This window comes from Parambassis ranga, chromosome 8 (assembly GCF_900634625.1).
Source record: "Parambassis ranga chromosome 8, fParRan2.1, whole genome shotgun sequence".
Lineage (NCBI taxonomy): Eukaryota > Metazoa > Chordata > Actinopteri > Ambassidae > Parambassis > Parambassis ranga.
In genome coordinates, this window is record NC_041029.1 from 2,161,930 (window position 1) to 2,183,454 (window position 21,525).

The window sequence follows — 21,525 nt, forward strand, 5'->3', positions numbered from 1 at the left end:
GTAAGGATAGAAAGACTTGTAGGGGTAATCTGAATGTTAAAGTATGATGGAAAGTGCAGGGTGTGTGCTCCAAATAAACAGTTAATCTTGACTGGCATTTGTGCCAAAACCTAGTTACTCTATAATGACAGTCTATGAAGATGCAGCCTGAGCTGTGTGTGTGTGGTTTTGATGGTTTGTAGATTGTCAGGTACCATTGTTCAGGGGGGCATCTGTGTGAAAGGCTCCCCTGTTTGTGACGTGCCCAACTCATACTTACCTGGCAGGGGAGATACCATGATCAAGAAGGTGGTTCACCCAGGGCGAGGCTCAGCCATTGCACTCTAGGTTGTGCTGACCCCTGCGAATTCCCCAAATGTGGGAATCTCGACTGCATAATTTCTGGTAGTGGGGGACTGCGTTCGCGCTCTCCCCTCATAACGTGTTTAATGAAAATGAACAAGCAGCTCTCTGTGTGCGTGTGTGTTTACCTGGTGCTCTCTCGCAGCACCTTCCAGTGGTTTGTTTAGCATGAAATTTGCACTCCTAGTGGTTTGTTCAGCATGAAATTTGCACTCCTATTCTTTTCTCTAGGCCTCATGTGTGGATTAAAGATTTGCTGACTGCATTATAATTTAGTTTTTCACTTTGATTTGTGTTGGGCCCTTTAGTCAAGTTGTAGAAGGGCCGTCGTAGTGTATCGTCCACCTGCTGCTGCTTATTCAGAGTTCCTGCTGGAGTTTTCAGACTTCTTATCAAGTTTAGTGCTTAGCACAGATAAAGTCATTATAGTGGGTGACTTTAACATTCATATGGACGTCGACTCCGACAGTCTGAAGATTGCCTTCAACTCACTCTTGGATTCAGTTGGGTTCTCTCAGTTAGTAAATGAACCCACACACTGTCACAGTCACACCCTCGACCTGGTTCTCACCTACGGCCTGGAAGCTGAGAACCTGCTAGTGTGGTCTCAAAATCCTGTTCTTTCAGATCACTCATTAATAACTTTTGACTTCTCTCTTTCAGACCTACCAGCACCTGAGGAAAAGGTCTACTACAGCAGATGTCTGTCTGAAGACGCCGTAAAGCAGTTTAGGACAGCAATCCTACCAGTACTCCCCACAGTCCCAAGTACTGACGGGGGTACCAACTTAAATGTTACTCCTGCAGAGCTGGACCGCTTTGTCAACAACACTGCAGACACACTACACTCAGTCTTAAACAGGATTGCTCCACTGAAGAAGAAGAAAACTACAAACCAGAAGAGGCTAGCTCCGTGGTACAACTCAAATATCCGATCACTGAAACGGATTACACGTAGGATGGAGAGGATGTGGCAGTCCTCTAAATCAGATGACTCCCGGAGGATCTGGAGAGACAGTCTGCTGACGTATAAGAAGGCCCTTCGTAAAGCCAGGACAGCCTACTATTCATCACTAATAGAAGAAAACAAGAACAACCCGCGCTTTCTCTTTAACGCCGTGGCCAGGCTGACAAAGAGCCACAGCTCTGTGGAGCCTCGCATTCCTGCAGCTCTTAGTAGTGAAGACTTCATGAGCTTCTTCACTGATAAAATCACCACTATTAGAGGACAAATCAACCACAATCTCTCTGTGACCGCTGAGGATACACCGCCACTTCTGGAAATGGATCCTGATCTAACTCTGGACTGCTTCGCGCCCATCGGCCTCCCTGAGCTGACCACCAGCATCAGCAAGTCTAAACCTACTACCTGTCTTCTGGATCCGATCCCTTCACAGCTCCTCAAGGATGCTATTCCTCTGATCGGAGACTCTATATTAGGACAGATCAACTTGTCTCTGGAAACAGGATATGTACCACAGGCTTTTAAAACTGCTGTGATCATTCCGATACTTAAAAAACCTTCACTGGACCCGGACGTCCTAGGAAACTACAGACCGATCTCCAACCTCACCTTTATCTCCAAACTACTCGAAAGAGCTGTTGTAAGTCAGCTAAACGACCACCTGTGTAGTAACAGTCTGTTTGATGCTTTCCAGTCTGGTTTCAGAGCCCATCACAGCACAGAAACAGCACTGCTTAAAGTCACCAATGACCTCCTCATGGCATCGGACCGGGGTCTCGTCTCTGTACTCGTTCTACTGGATCTCAGTGCTGCCTTCGACACCGTAGACCATCGCATCCTGCTACACAGATTGGAACACGAGATCAGGATTACAGGAACAGCACTGCGCTGGTTTAAATCATATTTATCTGACAGATTTCATTTTGTTCACACTAACGATGTGTCTTCCACAGGTACAAGGGTTAACCACGGTGTTCCACAGGGTTCTGTGCTCGGACCGATCCTGTTCACCCTCTACATGCTCCCTCTAGGATACATCATCCAGAAGCACGGCATAAACTTTCATTGTTATGCTGATGATACCCAGCTGTATTTATCCATGAAGCCTGAAGAAACGGAGCCGCTAGTCAGACTACAGGCGTGTCTAAAGGACATAAAGGACTGGATGTCCTCCAACTTTTTACTATTAAACTCGGACAAGACTGAGGTCATTGTTTTTGGACCGAAACATCTCAGAACTAGTTTATCAGATAATACTCTCTCCCTGGATGGAATTACTCTGGCCTCCAGTACGACTGTGAGGAACCTTGGAGTTATCTTTGATCAAGACATGTCGTTTGTCTCTCATATTAAGCAGGTCTCCAGGACCGCTTTCTTTCACCTGCGTAATATTACTAAGATCAGGAGCATCCTCTCTCAGAGTGATGCTGAAAAGCTCATCCATGCTTTTGTCACTTCAAGACTGGACTACTGCAACTCTTTATTGTCAGGATGTCCACATTACTCCATCAACAGTCTGCAGCTGATCCAGAACGCAGCAGCTAGAGTTCTGACAGGAAGCAGCCAAAGGGATCATATCTCTCCTGTCCTGGCGTCTCTTCACTGGCTCCCAGTGGACTCAAGAATACACTTCAAGATCCTTCTTCTAACCTACAAGGCTCTTCATGGACTTGCTCCGTTGTATCTGCAGGACCTGATTGTACCATATGTTCCTAATAGGACACTCAGATCTCTGAGTGCAGGTTTACTAGTAGTTCCTAGGATTCATAGAAGTAGAATGGGAGGACGAGCTTTCAGCTATCAGGCACCGCTATTATGGAACCAGTTACCAATCTGGGTCCGAGAGGCAGACACTGCCTCCACCTTTAAGACTAGACTTAAAACTTTTCTGTTTAGTAAGGCGTACAGTTAGCCTTAGACCTAGTGTGTAGCACAGCTATGCTGCTCTAGGCCTACGTTGTCGGGGGGCACAAACATGATCCACTGAGCAGTTTCCCTCTCACCCTCTAACCTCTCCTTTTCTCTCCTTAGTCTGGCTCACACTGGTCTCAAGACCTGGATGATGACCTGCAGTCCGGCCCGTGAAGTCTCTCTTGCTCTACGTTGTCGGGGGGCACAAACACGATCCTCTGAACACCCTCTGACCTCTCCTCCACTCTCCTTAGTCTGGATCATACTGGGTAATATCGTCTCATAATCTGTGTTAACTGTCTTCCTTGTAGTTCTGTGCCTCGCTCTCGCTCTCTCTCTTTGCAGGTCTCAAGACCTGCATACTGACCTGCAGTCTCTCCTGTGCTCATCGACTTCACTAGCCCCTGCTGCTCATCTTTACTATCAAATTACTATTCCTACTTATGGACCGACGATATATATAGATATCTATTACAATATAATCACTGTTTCATCTTGCTGTCATGTTTGCTCTGTACTGTATCATGTTTGTATCATGTTTGCTCCTCTCTCCCTCTCTCTCTTTCTCCTTCATCCTCTCTCTCTCTCTCTCTCTCTCTCTCTCCCTCATCCTCTCTGACTAGCAGCAGGACTGGTTCCCCCTTAAGTTGACGGGTCCTGCTCAAGGTTTCTTCCTCTTAAAGGGAGTTTTTCCTTGCCACAGTGCTCTTAGGGGGGTTCCTGTGAAGCGCTTTGAGACAATGTCTGATTGTAATATGCGCTATATAAATAAAACTGAATTGAATTGAATTGAATAGAAGGGCAGTTTCTAGCTGAAAGCTAAAATCGGAGTCGCTGTTCGTCTTCGGAACCATCAGTGAGAGAGACGGCGCCGTGCATGGCTCGCTTTCCTCTGGCCCCAGCGTGGCATCGCTTCTCGGCCTTTTGGCTAAGATCAAGTGTAGTATCTGTTCTTATCAGTTTAATATCTGATACGTCCCCTACCCGGGGACCATATATTAAATTGCTTTTTCGACAAGGGAGATGGAATAGGGGCTTGCTCCGTCCACTCCACGCATCAACCTGGTATTGCAGTACTTCCAGGAATGGTGCACCCCCTCCTTTTGCTGTAGAAAAATACACGGAGAAGATTTACCGTAGTAGTTTGACATGCGTGGATGCTGCTCTCCTTGAAACACGAAGCACCCAACTCTCATCTTCAGTGACCAGGAAAAATGAGCTTCTGTGTGAAAGGGAGATGTGGCTTCAGGATGAGCTCTGGGGCGTGTGCAAACATATAAATACTTAATAAATAAAATAGAAATTAGGAAATGAACAATAAGCAACCTTTTAGGGAACAAAATGTGTACATTACTGTACAAAGAAGTATGATAAACATGACAGACCTGCAAGAAATCTTCCCTGTTATGGAACTGTATTGTGTATGAAGCGTAGTTCACACTCCGCACCAGCAGGTGGCAGCAGCAGAAAAGCCAGATGGCTAAGCAAGATTTAGACAAAAAAAAGGAAGTGATTGTACTGTGAGGAGAAAACAATTTGCTGTTATATTCCTTCCTCTGAATGTCACATGTATATCAGATAGTCTTCTGTCTTGATATTGTCATACAGCTTTGTTTCACCTGGATTTGCTGGCAGATTTCTTTAGTCTTTTTTTTGTAAGGATAGAAAGACTTGTAGGGGTAATCTGAATGTTAAAGTATGATGGAAAGTGCAGGGTGTGTGCTCCAAATAAACAGTTAATCTTGACTGGCATTTGTGCCAAAACCTAGTTACTCTATAATGACAGTCTATGAAGATGCAGCCTGAGCTGTGTGTGTGTGGTTTTGATGGTTTGTAGATTGTCAGGTACCATTGTTCAGGGGGGCATCTGTGTGAAAGGCTCCCCTGTTTGTGACGTGCCCAACTCATACTTACCTGGCAGGGGAGATACCATGATCAAGAAGGTGGTTCACCCAGGGCGAGGCTCAGCCATTGCACTCTAGGTTGTGCTGACCCCTGCGAATTCCCCAAATGTGGGAATCTCGACTGCATAATTTCTGGTAGTGGGGTACTGCGTTCGCGCTCTCCCCTCATAACGTGTTTAATGAAAATGAACAAGCAGCTCTCTGTGTGCGTGTGTGTTTACCTGGTGCTCTCTCGCAGCACCTTCCAGTGGTTTGTTTAGCATGAAATTTGCACTCCTATTCTTTTCTCTAGGCCTCATGTGTGGATTAAAGATTTGCTGACTGCATTATAATTTAGTTTTTCACTTTGATTTGTGTTGGGCCCTTTAGTCAAGTTGTAGAAGGGCAGTTTCTAGCTGAAAGCTAAAATCGGAGTCGCTGTTCGTCTTCGGAACCATCAGTGAGAGAGACGGCGCCGTGCATGGCTCGCTTTCCTCTGGCCCCAGCGTGGCATCGCTTCTCGGCCTTTTGGCTAAGATCAAGTGTAGTATCTGTTCTTATCAGTTTAATATCTGATACGTCCCCTACCCGGGGACCATATATTAAATTGCTTTTTGGACAAGGGAGATGGAATAGGGGCTTGCTCCGTCCACTCCGCGCATCAACCTGGTATTGCAGTACTTCCAGGAATGGTGCACCCCCTCCTTTTGCTGTATAAAAATACACGGAGAAGATTTACCGTAGTAGTTTGACATGTGTGGATGCTGCTCTCCTTGAAACACGAAGCACCCAACTCTCATCTTCAGTGACCAGGAAAAATGAGCTTCTGTGTGAAAGGGAGATGTGGCTTCAGGATGAGCTCTGGGGCGTGTGCAAACATATAAATACTTAATAAATAAAATAGAAATTAGGAAATGAACAATAAGCAACCTTTTAGGGAACAAAATGTGTACATTACTGTACAAAGAAGTATGATAAACATGACAGACCTGCAAGAAATCTTCCCTGTTATGGAACTGTATTGTGTATGAAGCGTAGTTCACACTCCGCACCAGCGGGTGGCAGCAGCAGAAAAGCCAGATGGCTAAGCAAGATTTAGACAAAAAAAGGAAGTGATTGTACTGTGAGGAGAAAACAATTTGCTGTTATATTCCTTCCTCTGAATGTCACATGTATATCAGATAGTCTTCTGTCTTGATATTGTCATACAGCTTTGTTTCACCTGGATTTGCTGGCAGATTTCTTTAGTCTTTTTTTTGTAAGGATAGAAAGACTTGTAGGGGTTATCTGAATGTTAAAGTATGATGGAAAGTGCAGGGTGTGTGCTCCAAATAAACAGTTAATCTTGACTGGCATTTGTGCCAAAACCTAGTTACTCTATAATGACAGTCTATGAAGATGCAGCCTGAGCTGTGTGTGTGTGGTTTTGATGGTTTGTAGATTGTCAGGTACCATTGTTCAGGGGGGCATCTGTGTGAAAGGCTCCCCTGTTTGTGACGTGCCCAACTCATACTTACCTGGCAGGGGAGATACCATGATCAAGAAGGTGGTTCACCCAGGGCGAGGCTCAGCCATTGCACTCTAGGTTGTGCTGACCCCTGCGAATTCCCCAAATGTGGGAATCTCGACTGCATAATTTCTGGTAGTGGGGGACTGCGTTCGCGCTCTCCCCTCATAACGTGTTTAATGAAAATGAACAAGCAGCTCTCTGTGTGCGTGTGTGTTTACCTGGTGCTCTCTCGCAGCACCTTCCAGTGGTTTGTTTAGCATGAAATTTGCACTCCTAGTGGTTTGTTCAGCATGAAATTTGCACTCCTATTCTTTTCTCTAGGCCTCATGTGTGGATTAAAGATTTGCTGACTGCATTATAATTTAGTTTTTCACTTTGATTTGTGTTGGGCCCTTTAATCAAGTTGTAGAAGGGCAGTTTCTAGCTGAAAGCTAAAATTGGAGTCGCTGTTCGTCTTCGGAACCATCAGCGAGAGAGACGGCGCCGTGCATGGCTCGCTTTCCTCTGGCCCCAGCGTGGCATCGCTTCTCGGCCTTTTGGCTAAGATCAAGTGTAGTATCTGTTCTTATCAGTTTAATATCCGATACGTCCCCTACCCGGGGACCATATATTAAATTGCTTTTTGGACAAGGGAGATGGAATTGGGGCTTGCTCCGTCCACTCCACGCATCAACCTGGTATTGCAGTACTTCCAGGAATGGTGCACCCCCTCCTTTTGCTGTAGAAAAATACACGGAGAAGATTTACCGTAGTAGTTTGACATGCGTGGATGCTGCTCTCCTTGAAACACGAAGCACCCAACTCTCATCTTCAGTGACCAGGAAAAATGAGCTTCTGTGTGAAAGGGAGATGTGGCTTCAGGATGAGCTCTGGGGCGTGTGCAAACATATAAATACTTAATAAATAAAATAGAAATTAGGAAATGAACAATAAGCAACCTTTTAGGGAACAAAATGTGTACATTACTGTACAAAGAAGTATGATAAACATGACAGACCTGCAAGAAATCTTCCCTGTTATGGAACTGTATTGTGTATGAAGCGTAGTTCACACTCCACACCAGCAGGTGGCAGCAGCAGAAAAGCCAGATGGCTAAGCAAGATTTAGACAAAAAAAAGGAAGTGATTGTACTGTGAGGAGAAAACAATTTGCTGTTATATTCCTTCCTCTGAATGTCACATGTACATCAGATAGTCTTCTGTCTTGATATTGTCATACAGCTTTGTTTCACCTGGATTTGCTGGCAGATTTCTTTAGTCTTTTTTTTGTAAGGATAGAAAGACTTGTAGGGGTAATCAGAACGTTAAAGTATGATGGAAAGTGCAGGGTGTGTGCTCCAAATAAACAGTTAATCTTGACTGGCATTTGTGCCAAAACCTAGTTACTCTATAATGACAGTCTATGAAGATGCAGCCTGAGCTGTGTGTGTGTGGTTTTGATGGTTTGTAGATTGTCAGGTACCATTGTTCAGGGGGGCATCTGTGTGAAAGGCTCCCCTGTTTGTGACGTGCCCAACTCATACTTACCTGGCAGGGGAGATACCATGATCAAGAAGGTGGTTCACCCAGGGCGAGGCTCAGCCATTGCACTCTAGGTTGTGCTGACCCCTGCGAATTCCCCAAATGTGGGAATCTTGACTGCATAATTTCTGGTAGTGGGGGACTGCGTTCGCGCTCTCTCTTCATAACGTGTTTAATGAAAATGAACAAGCAGCTCTCTGTGTGCGTGTGTGTTTACCTGGTGCTCTCTCGCAGCACCTTCCAGTGGTTTGTTCAGCATGAAATTTGCACTCCTAGTGGTTTGTTCAGCATGAAATTTGCACTCCTATTCTTTTCTCTAGGCCTCATGTGTGGATTAAAGATTTGCTGACTGCATTATAATTTAGTTTTTCACTTTGATTTGTGTTGGGCCCTTTAGTCAAGTTGTAGAAGGGCAGTTTCTAGCTGAAAGCTAAAATCGGAGTCGCTGTTCGTCTTCGGAACCATCAGTGAGAGAGACGGCGCCGTGCATGGCTCGCTTTCCTCTGGCCCCAGTGTGGCATCGCTTCTCGGTCTTTTGGCTAAGATCAAGTGTAGTATTTGTTTTTATCAGTTTAATATCTGATACGTCCACTACCCGGGGACCATATATTAAATTGCTTTTTGGACAAGGGAGATGGAATAGGGGCTTGCTCCGTCCACTCCACGCATCAACCTGGTATTGCAGTACTTCCAGGAATGGTGCACCCCCTCCTTTTGCTGTAGAAAAACACACGGAGAAGTTTTACCGTAGTAGTTTGACATGCGTGGATGCTGCTCTCCTTGAAACACGAAGCACCCAACTCTCATCTTCAGTGACCAGGAAAAATGAGCTTCTGTGTGAAAGGGAGATGTGGCTTCAGGATGAGCTCTGGGGCGTGTGCAAACATATAAATACTTAATAAATAAAATAGAAATTAGGAAATGAACAATAAGCAACCTTTTAGGGAACAAAATGTGTACATTACTGTACAAAGAAGTGTGATATACATGACAGACTATTGTCAATTTGAATCGAACAAAAAGTCAAGAGCCAGAAGTCAGCCTTCAGCAGGATTTTATTCAGATCAATTGTTGACACGTATCAGCCAGCCAATTCAGATAAAATCCCCCGAACCTCAAACTGAAGATCTTTTATAGTCAAGCCTGTCTGTGTGTGTGGGTGAAGGTGTGTGTCTAAATTAGGCAACTAATTCTGGCATTGTGTGTGCTTCCACACTGTTTCCTATCAACTGACTTGTTTTTAAGCACATAGCCAGTTCAACCGAGGACAAGCCTGGTCATTCTGACCTAGCTCCTCAACTCTTGAACTAAGCAAGTAAGGAGAAAACAATGAACAAGGATAGATAAAGGAATTCTGAATCTGACCAGAGACATCGCCATTGAAATACATGATTGACAGCCTCTTTGTGTGGAGATCAGTGGTGTCTGTCTCTTGTCTGTGAGAAGCTCCACACCCAGGCCTCTCCAGTAGTTAGTATTTTTAAGTTTCCAGTCAACGGAGTGTTGACAGAATCTGTAGGTGCAGTAGTAGTCGTAGCTACATCAGAAAACTGAAATTCTTTATAAAAAAAAAATTAAAAAATGTAAAAAATGAGGAACGCTTCACGAATTTGCGTGTCATCCTTGCGCCTTTGGGACAGGCTTCCTCTCTCCACCATGTTACACCTTTGTGTTACACTTTAGGCCACACCCCTTGTGCCCGATTGGCTACGGCCACCCCGTGACTGTTCCAATTCGAAGTGAAACGCGGGTCCCTCCCTCCCTAGTCCGCGGTTGGCCAACTCCAGTAGGTTGCACGCGCTATTGGTCGTGTTTCACTTTCCATGCAAATTTCGCGGACTCGCGTTCAAGTGCCGGCCGCCGCGATGGCCGCACAATTCTGCGTCTACGATCCCGGAGAGCGAAGTTGGAAGAGGGACTTGAACGTGTCGTCTGCTATCCGCGAGAGAAAGAGAGAAAGAGCATCTCCACTTACTTTTTCCAACAACAAACACTTTTATTCGTTGAAATGGTACGTTAATTTTTCTTTGTTAATGTAGTACATACTTATCCGAAAGTTAGCTTAATGCCGTATTTCCCTTTGCTCGCTAGCGATTAAACGATTCACGTTTGTGAAGAAAAAATAAAAAAAAATCCCATTTCGGGAAAGCAACCTTTTTTTCCCCAGTACTTATCACTAACTACTTATTAAATGTAGTCATTTTCCGAAAGTTAGCAAGCTTAGTGAACGATACTGCACTGTACTGCACTGTACTGTACTGTACTGTGTGTTTTTCAAAATGTAAAACTCGAGTGTCCACGGCCCTACTGTGATAGTACTAAGTAATAAATATGTAGTAGTAAAGTGTAATAATGAGTTTGTGAAAAAAAAATTGTAATTACCGTGTCCCTGCTTTTATTTTAGATTGTTTAACATGTGTAGATATTGTTGTGATTAAGGTGTTCTTGTATTTGTTTCATATTGAAAAATGTGTGGCTACTAGATGTATTCACAGTGTATATATATATATCTATAAATAATAATCTTTTTAATTTCTCCCCAGGATCATTTTCCAGTGTTCCGGCTTGAGGCCACCTCCAGAGAACTGACCCTCAGGCCCTCACAGGAAGCACAGGAGGTGGTGAAACGGTATAAACAGCAGCCACCATCCGTCGCCATCTTGATTTCTCCCACTGCTGCCCGTGCAGAGGCGGTCAGCAGGGTTGTGGAGAAGCGGGGAGACCCAACCTGTGAGCTTCATGTACAGGCCGAAATGCAGCTGCAGTTTGGCCAGTACAGAGGGCAGACCTTCCGCTGGCTGCTCAGCAATGATGTTGGCTATGCAGCCAACGTTGTGGCCCAGCACCAGGACGAGAGGGAGCGTGACCCAAACCTGCAATCGGTCCATATGGTCCACAAGGACTCCCTTGCCGCCTATGCCATGGCTTTCCCGGCGATGGCGGATGCCATTAACAGGCGTAGGGTGAGCGAGGGAAGCCAGAGCGCCAGGACCATTGATGACACAGTTGTGGGTTTTGGAGAGCATGCCCACCTCACCTACAAGGCCTTGTATGGTTCCAGGAGCAGGGAATTGCAAGGGTGAGTGTTGCCGTGCGTGCTTGTCTGTGTGTGCACATGTGGAAGACGGATCCCAAGTGACACATTTTTGTTATTGTGCAGCTATGTGGGTTGGGTGAGGAAAATGAAGCCGGTGCCCGGGACCAGGCTGCACTCCCTGCACCAATACATAATGGCGAGAGATGCTGAGAGGAAGGAAAGGCCCCCTGAGTCTCAGCCAATGCATGTGCTCCCACGTCCAGGTAAGCCACCCCTCCCCCCTCCCCCCTGTGGCTGCTGCTCAGACAGATCTATGTCAGTTAAGCAACAAGCTAGAATAAACATGTGTGTCTACACAGGTGCTGCAGCTTCGGAGCCGGGCCTGTCTGATGACGAGATGGTTGCTGCTGCCATAGAGGTGGAGTGCAGCGGTGAGTAGACGTTGTGAAAATTAAGAAAGCTATTCAGCAGAAAGTAATGAAAGCCTCCTATGTATATATGCTTAATGTACACTCTATTAACTCCACTTTCAACCTCTTTTTCACCTACAGTTCCCTCAGACTCCCAGCCAGCAGCTTCCTCCAGCCAGCCTCCTTGCCCTGTTCCTGCCTCTGTTCCGGCCCCTGTTCCAGGCCCAGCTGTGCATCCAGCTCCAGCTGCCCAGCAGCAGTCGACTGGAAGACAGGTAAGCTTAGTGACTGTTCAGCGAGTGCCATAGTTTTTGGTGTGAGTTTTTGCTTTGATATCTCATTAATAAAATGCTCTTTTTTTGTTTTTTTTTAAGCTTCTGCCCCGCGGGTGGAGGTCCACGCTGCCGGAGGAGCAGCAGGACTGGGTCGGCCGGGCCCTGTTCCACCACACGGCCAGGGGCAAGGTGGAGCTGAGGAACATTGACAAGATGTGGTGGTTCCCGCCTGGCCCCCGGCGGCTGTATGCTCAGCCGCCTGCCGGTCACCACGTCTTCTTCCAGCGCCCGTTCTTCCTGTGGCTGCACTACAGGATGTGGGCGTACCCTTTGCGGTGTGAGTGCAAAGGGAAGCTGACGGGTGCCGGGCTGTACAAGACCGTCCGGAGGGTCTTGTGGTTTGACGGGTGGTACTTCATGGCTAGACCTGTGTTGAAAAAATCGATTCTCCGATTTTAAATCGATTCTCATTTTATTTCCTAAAGATCGATTAGTACGTCCAAAAATCGATTTTTTAAAATAAATTTTCCTCCGGTGAACTTTAACCCCATTAGTCGCGTCATTGAATTTACGTAGGCGCGCTTGCTGTGAAGACATAAAAACAATGAACATGGCGTCGGACACTAGCGACAACGTTAGCCAAGCCCTGGTTTTAAAAACACCCGACACGGTCAAAGCTACTATCTGGTCCCATTTCGGGTTCAGAAACGACAAAGAGAAAGATAAGCTTGACCAAAGCAAAGCGATATGCAAGGTATGCCAAATGGAAGTGAAGTATTGCGGGAATACGACCAACCTCAGGAACCACATGTTGCGACATCACCAAGATCTCATGTCAAAGCCGTCCACCGGGCCACAACAGATGAAACTTAAGCAAACACTACAACTACCAGCCAATTCTGCACGTTCTCTCAAAATAACTGAGGCGATTGCGGGCTTCATTTGCAAAGATATGCGCCCGTATTCTGTTGTTGAAAACGAGGGCTTCAGGCGGCTAATTAAGGTAACTGAACCGCTTTATGTTATGGTGTCTCGCAAACGTCTGTCTGAAGAAGTTATTCCAAACATGTACCAGTCAGTCAAAGAAGATGTAAAAAGTAAGCTCAAGTCAGCAGTGAGGGTGGGCATTACAAGTGATACCTGGACATCAGTGGCTACGGAATCATACATGAGTGTAACGGCACACTACATAGACGAGGAGTGGAACCTCATTTCATACGTACTTCAGACCACGGAGGTTGAAACTGACCATCGTTCTGCCAGTTTAGCAGAAATGATGACAGTGGCGATAGAGGAGTGGGGGCTGATGAGCAAAGACCCCGTCATGGTTACTGACAATGCAGCAAATATGGTCCATGCGGTTGAGATTATGGGGCTAACCCACGTTGGCTGCTTTGCACACATCATCAACCTTGCCTCGCAGGCCGGTTTCAAACTCCCTAATATTGCACGCCTGCTTGGGAGAGTGAGGCACATCGCCAAATTCTTTCATCGCAGTACGACAGCCACCCGCATTCTCAAAGAAAAGCAGAAGCTACTGCAGCTGAAAGCACACAAGCTCACAATTGATGTTGTGACCCGGTGGAACAGTGTGCTGGAAATGCTAGAACGCTTTCTGGAGCAGCAACCTGCAATCTCTGCCGCTCTGCTCTCACCTGAAGTCCGCAGAAAGGAAAAGGATCTGTGCAGCCTCAAAGAGGAAGACATAACAGATGCAGAAGATGTGGTCAGAGCTCTGAAGCCAATGAAGACAGCCACTCAAGTCATGTCAGAAGAAAAGTCCCCAACTCTCTCAGTGATCGCACCCCTGCATGCCATGCTGCTGAAGGAGATGACCAGCCTCCCAGAAGACTCCAAAGTTGTTAAGGACATCAAGGATGAGATCAAGAAAAACCTGAGCACAAGGTAGGCCTATGCTGTGTGTGTGTGAGAGTGAGCGAGTGTGAGATGAATTAAATGAAACATAAGAAAACATTAGCACCCTCCTCTGATTGTATAAAATTATTTAAATGTGTGAAATTTAAATTTCAGGTATTTGAACCAGAAGGACATGCTGCATGTTGCCTCAGCTGTCGATCCACGCTTCAAAGCCTTGCCATTCCTGAGTGAGGAGGAGCGAGACAGCACCTTTTCCAGACTCCAGACTGAAGCAGTGGTTGGGATGGAAGAAGAAGCATCTAATGTAAGTAATAATACAAAGCCATGTGGAAAAAAATCTCACTGTCATACAGACATACACCTCTGTATACAATACACATTCTCTCTCTACTCTCTCAAACAGCAAGATGATGCTGATGATGAAGCAGATGGAGTGGAGGAAGAGGTGCAACCTCAACCCCCTGCAGCCAACCACAAACAATCCAGCGCCATGGAGTCTCTCCTTGGGGAAGCTTACAGACTAAGAGAGGAGGGGGGAGCACAGAAAACTCGAGCAGAAGAGGCAGAAGATGAGATCAAAAGGTACAGAGCAAGGAGACCTGCAGGACTGCAGGACAATCCTCTGGTCTGGTGGAGAGAGAATGAAAACGAGTATCCTCTTTTGGCTCATATGGCAAAGCGATATCTCTGTGTCCCTGGGACCAGTGTCGCATCTGAGAGGGTTTTTTCAACTGCAGGTGACATCATCACTGCAAAAAGAAGCTGCCTTACCCCAGGGCATGTCAATGAGCTACTTTTCCTGCAGAAAAATCTTTCCATTCCCAAGTGAGTTGACCAGTGGACAGCTTACCCAGTTTGTCTTAAGTTAAGTTTACTTCCAGTTTATTTTTATTTGCACTTTAATAGGCGACGCCTTTCTCTATTTGTTTCTGTTTACAGTACGAGTTAAAATGTACAGTTTACATGTTTGCACTTTAAAGGCAATTGATTGTCTTAGACACTTATATTTCCTAAGTTACTGTACTGTGATTTTTATTTAGATACTTTGAAGCCATACTTTAAACAATGTTTACATTTACACTGGCTGAGAATGTTTTAGTTTTTTATATTGACAATTAAAATAAAAGTGCATTTGTACTCAACAGTAATGGCTTTTGGGTGAATTTTTAATATAATATTTTCAATAATGCACCAGGTTAGTGTCCCAGTAGCAGTCAGCTGCTGCAGGTATAGACACCTCCGGCATACTCCGTTTGCTGCCCTGGATCTGTATTCTAACCCACAGCATGTTTGTGAAAGCAATTGTATCAACATTCTGGGAGGGGGATTGGTCTTTACAGTCATCATGAACTACCAATACTTCATTAATTTGCTGTTGAATGTCAGTATAACACTAGGATTAATATGTTGCATAAATACACAGTCAAGTGATTCAGGTAACAACTCAAAATGGTTTAATAATACTAACCAGAATCGAGATCGGATCGGATCGAATCGAATCGAATCGTGATAATCGATTATAAATCTTGAGAATCGGAATCGAATCGATTCTTGAAATTTGAATCGATACCCAGCCCTATTCATGGCCACAGAGTACCTGGAGTGCGGCACCTGCAAGAAGAAGGTGCCGGGCTGGGCGCAGGCCATCCTGGATCAGCTGGACGTCGTCCACCGGGCAGAGTTTCCAGCTGTGCTGTCCTACAAGTATGACAAAGTTTCAAAAGTCAGACAATTTGTGTGTGCAACATTAGGTGTTGGATGGTGCTGCCTTAGAGTGTCGTTCAATACTGACTCCTTCTTTCCCCCCAGGATGGCGTGTGACAGGAGGGTGCTGGGTATGCTGAGGGACCGCAGCCTCGGCAACAGCCCCTCTCGGCTCCGCAACTACCTGATGGAGGAGCACACTCTGCGCTGGATGGACCGCTCCAGCCTGTACTTCTCTGTGCTGGAGAAGCTGCAGGTGGACGCCCCGGCACCGGTCCCCCCGATGGACCCAGTGCCCACCATCTACTGGATGCTGGGAGTGTACGTCAGGGAGGCCTTGCATAGGGCACCAGAGACCAAGGCCAGGATCACGTCTGTCTTTGGGAGCGTTCTGAAGCTGGACTCCACCAAGGTGAGCAGCGTCGTCCACCCTCCTGTCTTCAAAGTGTTGTGTGATTAGCCTAGTGTGGGACCCTCGTGACGCGTCTCTGTGTTGTGCAGTTCACCAAGAAGCTCGCTGGTGGTGCCGCTGGGACAGCTGCCTGGGTGACAAACGTGGGCAACGAGCACGGGCAGGTGCTCATGTCCGTGCTCACTTGCATGGAGGGCGCTGGCCTGGTCAACATGGCAGCTGGGCTCATCATCCGCCTGGACGTCTGGCACCTGATGCGTCGCTTTGCCAGGGGCGTCACCACAGATGCCCACGTGCTCTACGGCCTGTTCATGGGCAGGCTGTCCTTCGCCATCTTCGAGTGGGACGCCGGCGACGTGGCGGCCCTCACCAAGGCCAAGCAGGCCGAGGCGTCGAGGACGTATGGCAGCGCCACGCCCACAGCCAAGGAGCTTGCCCGCCACTGCCGCCGGCGGACGAGGGGTACGGCTGAGGTGGAGAGGCTGATCCAGGAGCTGCTGGTCAGCATGTGGGACGCCGTGGACTCGCTGGGCGTCCCCCTGCTGGACCGTGAGCGGATGGAGGACATCTGGGCCACGCAGCGCCGCCACATCGGCTGCATCCAGGACCCGCCAGGTGTGCAGCTGTACACCAAGACGGGGGAGATCACCAAAGGCGGGGTGCGTCTCCCCGTCTATCGCTTCAGCAGGGGCTCTACATCGCTGGAGTCATTCCACCTGCACCTCACCCGCTTCATCCCAGGTAAGCCTCTTTCCAGTCTCCATCAGTGGCATGAAACTGGCCTCGAGTTCTGACTAACGGTGTTTCTCTCCCCTGTTTGCCAGGGACCTCTGCGAGTGACATACACTTACAGGTGTACCTGCTGGAGGGGCTGATGCGGTGGAATGAGGACCGCGCCAGGGCAGCCACCGTCGGAGGGCGGGAGACGGCGCTGCGCTGCTACTACGCCGACAGGCATCAGAGCTTTCAGCGGCTGGCCCGGAAGTACATGGGGACGGTGCCAATCAAAGACTACAGCCAGCCCAGACCCTACACGGGTATGTAATCTGAGGCCTCATTGTGAGGTTGTGCTTTGCCCCTGAGCTCAGTGTCATCAGTCGCGTCTCTCTCTGCTTTTCCAAATGCGTGCAGGCGAGCTGATCGGGATGGAGTACCTGTACTCCCAGACAGGGGCTGTCCTGCAGCAGGAGCTGGACCCCGACGTGCCCGATGTGCCTGTGGCAGAGGGAGAGGGCGATGTGCCTATGGCAGAGGGAGAGGGCGACGAGGGCTTCGGGGAGGTGGAGCATGAGGATGACCTCAGGCCCGAGGAGGAGTTGGCCCTCTCCCACCACCCCGCGCTTATGCGGGCCCCAGCTGGGTTGTACGCTTCCTCCCAGATGGAGGAGGAGGAGGAGGGTGGAGGCCTGCAGCAGGCAGGGGAGGACGAGTCTGTAAGTACTACAACTGTCTGCTCTTCCACATTGTGTCTGTATGGAGGGTTGTGTGTGTGTGACAGGGGGAGAAAGAGAGAGAACTGTAGAGAGAACTGGAGACACTCATGACTCATTTCTGTGCTTTGCATCTTTTTCCCAGGGCGCTGAGGGTCCAGATGGGCGGCCTGGCTACCGACAGGTGGTTGAGCTGGCCATGGCTTTGGTGGAGCTGCGCAACCACGCCTTTGTGACCAACGCACAGGCCAGGGACATCATTGCCCTGTGGAACAGGCTGTCTGACCAGGACAGAGAGCCAGTGCAGTTTGCGCCGAGCCACCAGGACAGGCTTGTCAAAGGCCGGTTTAAAGTCAGCCAACGCCTGAGCCACACTCCAGGCAGGGACAGCGTCAGGCGGTAAGCACTTGCAACCCACCCATCCTTAGCGTTTACCACATGCAATCCAGTCAACAAATACTTTTGCGTTGTGCGCATTGTTCACATCACACTGTCTTGTGTGCAGCTGTGCCATGGGCCAGGGGGCGGGGGCTTCTCAGTCTCCAAAGGCCAGCAGGCTCCACCAGGCCGACACGCGGACCATCGCGCACCTGCGCATCAACCGCTGGGGTGCCATCATCAGGGACTACAACCAGATACAGGACAACATCTTCAACTGTCCAACCCTGGTGGGGGCCACCAAGCTCCAGCTGTACGATGTCAACAAGCGCACGCTCTCACTGTGGTAAGATTAAATATGTGTATATAAAAAACACATATCTGTTTATGTGTGTCTTGATGCGGTCGCTCACACTGTCACATTCTTCCTCCCAGGAACATGCAGCGGAGCAAGGCCAAGGCGGCTCATGTTGCCAACCTGGCCTCCCTGCCGGCGACCGCAACACAGTCGGCAGCTGAGGTGCTGAACCCGGCACAGACACTGCAGCAGGAAGCGAGGACCTACAGCTCTCTGTTTCAGCCCAATGTCCCTGCAGATCTGTCCGGTCTGGCAATCACGCGCAGAGGACCACTGTCGGAGGCTCTATACAGGCGCTTGACTGCCACGGCTCCCACAGCTCTGTCCCGTGCCACAGCTACTCCGGTTCCAGCTCTGTCCCGTGCCACAGCTCCGCCCCATGCCACAGCTACTGCGGTTCCAGCTCCATCCCGTGCCACAGCTCCTCCGGCTCCAGCTCCGTCCCGTGCCACAGCTCCTCCGGCTCCAGCTCCGTCCCGTGCCACAGCTCCTCCAGCTCCAGCTCCTTCTCCGTCCGCTGCCACAGCCTTTCCGCCATTCATGGGGAGGACTAAGCCTGCCACAGCTTTCCAGCCATTTGCTGTGAGAGGTTCCCCTGCCCCCTCTGCCACCACCACAGCTGCCCCCTCTGCCACCGCCACAGCTGCCCCCTCTGCCCCCTCTGCCACAGCTGCCCCCTCTGCCCCCTCTGCCACAGCTCCCCCCTCTGCCACCGCCACAGCTGCCCCCTCTGCCACAGCTGCCCCCTCTGCCACAGCTCCCCCCTCTGCCCCCTCTGCCACAGCTCCCCCCTCTGCCGCCGCCACAGCTGCCCCCTCTGCTGCCGCCGACACAGCTGGGTATTCCAGGACCACAGCTTGGCGGATGAAAAAACGTGAAATGGGGAGGCAGCTTGCACTGGCGGCGGGGGACACTGCGAGGCCGTATCGACGGACAACGCACTTTAACTGTCGCGACTGTGGACTGCCAAAGACCAAGCAGTACGGACACACCAGCTACAGGAAGTACGGTTGGTACTGTCCTGTGAGGGAGCAGCAGAGTGTGGAAGAGTGGCTGGCACAGAAGAAGATGGAGGAGGCTGCAGCTGCTGCCACTCTTACACCTGCTGACCAGCCTCCACCACCTCCTCCTCCTCCTCCACCTGCTGCTCCTACACTGTAATGTTCCTTTTTCTATTGTTTTGTGTTTGAGTTTGCTGTGTGTGTGTGTGTGTGTGTGTTCTTTGCACTTTAGATTTTAGTGTGCACTGTTTTGTATATAGTTTGATATTGCTTGTTGTGTTATTGCTCTTCATTGTAGGAAGTGATTTCTATGCAAATATTTTGCAGGCTGTTTTGTGTTTGCACTTTTATTTTCTGTTTTCAGTTTGCATGTTACTTAAAACTTACTTTTTTATTATTTTGCACAGTCCAGTACTTTCAGCTGGCTTTCTTGGTTTGCACATTTGCCTTTTGACTGTCTGACTGACTTTGTGCTACTATTTACAGTTGACTTATTTATTATTTTGCTCATTCCTGTTGGTCCTGTTTCTTGGTTTGATATTAAAGCACTCTTTTAGCACTTATGCTCAAGTTGTTCATTCTGTCTATTGGGATTTGTGTGGCACGCGGATCAAAACCAATGACTAGTCTTGGAAAAGACAAAAAGGCTCTGCAGGGTCCCTAAACACCTCGTTGTCTCAAGGGTTGGAAGGTAGTGGTGTTCAGTTAAATAATGCAGAGCAGCACGTTTCTAACATAAGTTCAACGTCTGTCACCATAAGCCCGAGCACGAAGAAAGCCGAAGAAAGGAGCGTTGGTTGTCGCTATAGTAACTGGATGTTTGCTCGTATCAAAAGAATGAACTCCGATCTTTATTTAAGGACTCCACAGCAAGATAGGAAACATTACAACAGCGAAGTCTCCTCCAGCAGATATTGGAAAGAATTCCACTCAGTTGAGAATCCGCGATACGTTTAGTCATTGTGCTCCTTACGACCAAACGAAGCGATGGAAGAACGTAACGTAGGTTGATTTGCACAGACACACATTTAAATGTGAAATTGTCCGGTTTGTTATTATTATTTGACAAAGTTACTTTAAATGTTTGCTTCATTATTATTTTGAAGCAGTTTGTGCCTCAATATTATCAATACATATTTCCATGGCTGGTTGGTGCCTAATCACCAGCTTAACCTGTTAGAATGAAGTAGTGGGAGGAAGGGTGCAGTTTTGCTATTGAGTTGAGAGCCACAAAGACTGCTGCTGGGGGGGTCACACTCCATTTTCAGGTTTCAGAGATGGAAACACCAGCCAGGAAAGCTGTGGCAAAGACCGGGTGTTTGGAAGACCAAGCACAAGGTGAATAGCAATTACAGGTGTTACAGAGGTTTAAAAATCAATTACAAATGAAGAATTACACAATTGATTTTTATTTCTGTCTTAATGTAGAGTCTGCTTCTGCTGCTCCTCCTGCTCCACAAGTGGAGACTACTGGTGCAGATGTTGCTGCTGCTGCCGCCGCTGAAGGTGGTGGTGCTGCCGCCGCGGAGGCAAATGTTGCCGCCGATGCAGATGTTGCCTCCGCCACAGCAAGCACCTGCCCCGTTTGTGGCGTTGCTAGGCACCTAAACACGGGACATGCCTATTTCAAGGGGACTTTTTTTTGCTATTACGAGGGATTCCACCCGACAGGGAGCCCCATGCAGTTGGCCAAGCAGTATGTGGAGGATGCGGAGAAACGAGAGCCGCCACCCCAGGTTCCCCGTACAACAACCTGGAGCCGGATGAAGAGGGAGGATGCCGGTCGGCGAGAGAGGCCACACAAGCAGCACGTCTGCAAAAAGTGTGGTCACGACAAGAAGTGCGACCAGGGGGACAGCCAGTACAAGGGGGAGCACTTCTGTGCCGTTTTCGCTGGCAAGACCGTTGAGGCCTGGCTGGCTGAAAAACGTCAGCACCTTGATGACCTTTAGCGAACGCCCTTCCCTTTGTTGTTGTTATTGTTTTCTGCACATGTACAGCATTACAGCATTTGCATTTGAGATTTTTCACTTGTATATTTTTTCTTATTGTTTTGTGTGTTTTACGTCGATTTCGCGGTTGACTTTAATGTGTTATGCAAATTAGCCATGTGCGCAGAGCCGGGCCAAAACAACGGGGTGACGGCCGGTCGATCGCCGTCACCCCGCCGTCACCCCGCCGTCACCCCGCCGTCACCCGCCGTCACCCCGGATCTTTTGTTCTTCTGAGTCGGCCCGGCGGGTCGCCCGGGTCGCGGGGACGGGGCGCCGCGGGGGCCCGGGCGCGGGCCGCGCGGCCCCCCGCTCTGCGGGGGGGCGGCGGGGGGCCCGACCGGCAAAAACGTCACCCTTCCTTTGCTCTTTGTGATGCTCTGTTGCTCTCTGTGTCATGTTGTTTCTGTATTCGTAACACCCAGGTCCTTTTTTTGAGGGGACCCGGGTGTTACTCAATGTTTCCTGTCTTAACTCACTCAACATCTGCACACCAGGCCTTGTATGCCATCTAGCCTTAA

General features: G+C 48.5%; 1 protein-coding gene and 8 non-coding genes across 9 annotated transcripts; all 9 read left to right on the forward strand.

The window, feature by feature from the left end:
- The first annotated feature begins 251 nt into the window (after positions 1 to 251).
- LOC114440627 (U1 spliceosomal RNA) lies at positions 252 to 416 on the forward strand. Its single transcript, XR_003671165.1, has one exon. It is a non-coding gene; the product is annotated as a U1 spliceosomal RNA (small nuclear RNA).
- A 3,709-nt stretch (positions 417 to 4,125) lies between these two features.
- Positions 4,126 to 4,316, forward strand: LOC114440639 (U2 spliceosomal RNA). The gene has a single exon (XR_003671176.1). It is a non-coding gene; the product is annotated as a U2 spliceosomal RNA (small nuclear RNA).
- An 807-nt stretch (positions 4,317 to 5,123) lies between these two features.
- Positions 5,124 to 5,288, forward strand: LOC114440629 (U1 spliceosomal RNA). Its single transcript, XR_003671167.1, has one exon. It is a non-coding gene; the product is annotated as a U1 spliceosomal RNA (small nuclear RNA).
- A 324-nt stretch (positions 5,289 to 5,612) lies between these two features.
- LOC114440635 (U2 spliceosomal RNA) lies at positions 5,613 to 5,803 on the forward strand. The gene has a single exon (XR_003671172.1). It is a non-coding gene; the product is annotated as a U2 spliceosomal RNA (small nuclear RNA).
- An 806-nt stretch (positions 5,804 to 6,609) lies between these two features.
- LOC114440628 (U1 spliceosomal RNA) lies at positions 6,610 to 6,774 on the forward strand. Its single transcript, XR_003671166.1, has one exon. It is a non-coding gene; the product is annotated as a U1 spliceosomal RNA (small nuclear RNA).
- Positions 6,775 to 7,130: 356 nt separating this feature from the next.
- Positions 7,131 to 7,321, forward strand: LOC114440643 (U2 spliceosomal RNA). The gene has a single exon (XR_003671180.1). It is a non-coding gene; the product is annotated as a U2 spliceosomal RNA (small nuclear RNA).
- An 807-nt stretch (positions 7,322 to 8,128) lies between these two features.
- LOC114440630 (U1 spliceosomal RNA) lies at positions 8,129 to 8,293 on the forward strand. The gene has a single exon (XR_003671168.1). It is a non-coding gene; the product is annotated as a U1 spliceosomal RNA (small nuclear RNA).
- A 356-nt stretch (positions 8,294 to 8,649) lies between these two features.
- Positions 8,650 to 8,840, forward strand: LOC114440644 (U2 spliceosomal RNA). Its single transcript, XR_003671181.1, has one exon. It is a non-coding gene; the product is annotated as a U2 spliceosomal RNA (small nuclear RNA).
- A 3,622-nt stretch (positions 8,841 to 12,462) lies between these two features.
- On the forward strand, positions 12,463 to 14,471 carry LOC114439878 (zinc finger BED domain-containing protein 1-like). Its single transcript, XM_028412074.1, has 4 exons — positions 12,463 to 13,757; positions 13,884 to 14,034; positions 14,134 to 14,312; positions 14,468 to 14,471. The coding sequence occupies exons 1-4, from the start codon at positions 12,463 to 12,465 to the stop codon at positions 14,469 to 14,471; spliced, it is 1,629 nt and encodes a 542-aa protein (XP_028267875.1).
- The last annotated feature ends 7,054 nt before the right edge of the window (positions 14,472 to 21,525 follow it).

What these genes read in the sequence shown, in the direction of transcription:
- LOC114439878 (XM_028412074.1), top strand. Translation starts at nt 12,463, where the DNA reads ATGGCGTCGGACACTAGCGACAACGTTAGCCAAGCCCTGGTTTTAAAA. An exon ending in AAGAAAAACCTGAGCACAAG is followed by an intron (nt 13,758 to 13,883) that starts GTAGGCCTATGC and finishes TTTAAATTTCAG; the next exon opens with GTATTTGAACCAGAAGGACA. An exon ending in TGGAAGAAGAAGCATCTAAT is followed by an intron (nt 14,035 to 14,133) that starts GTAAGTAATAAT and finishes TCTCTCAAACAG; the next exon opens with CAAGATGATGCTGATGATGA.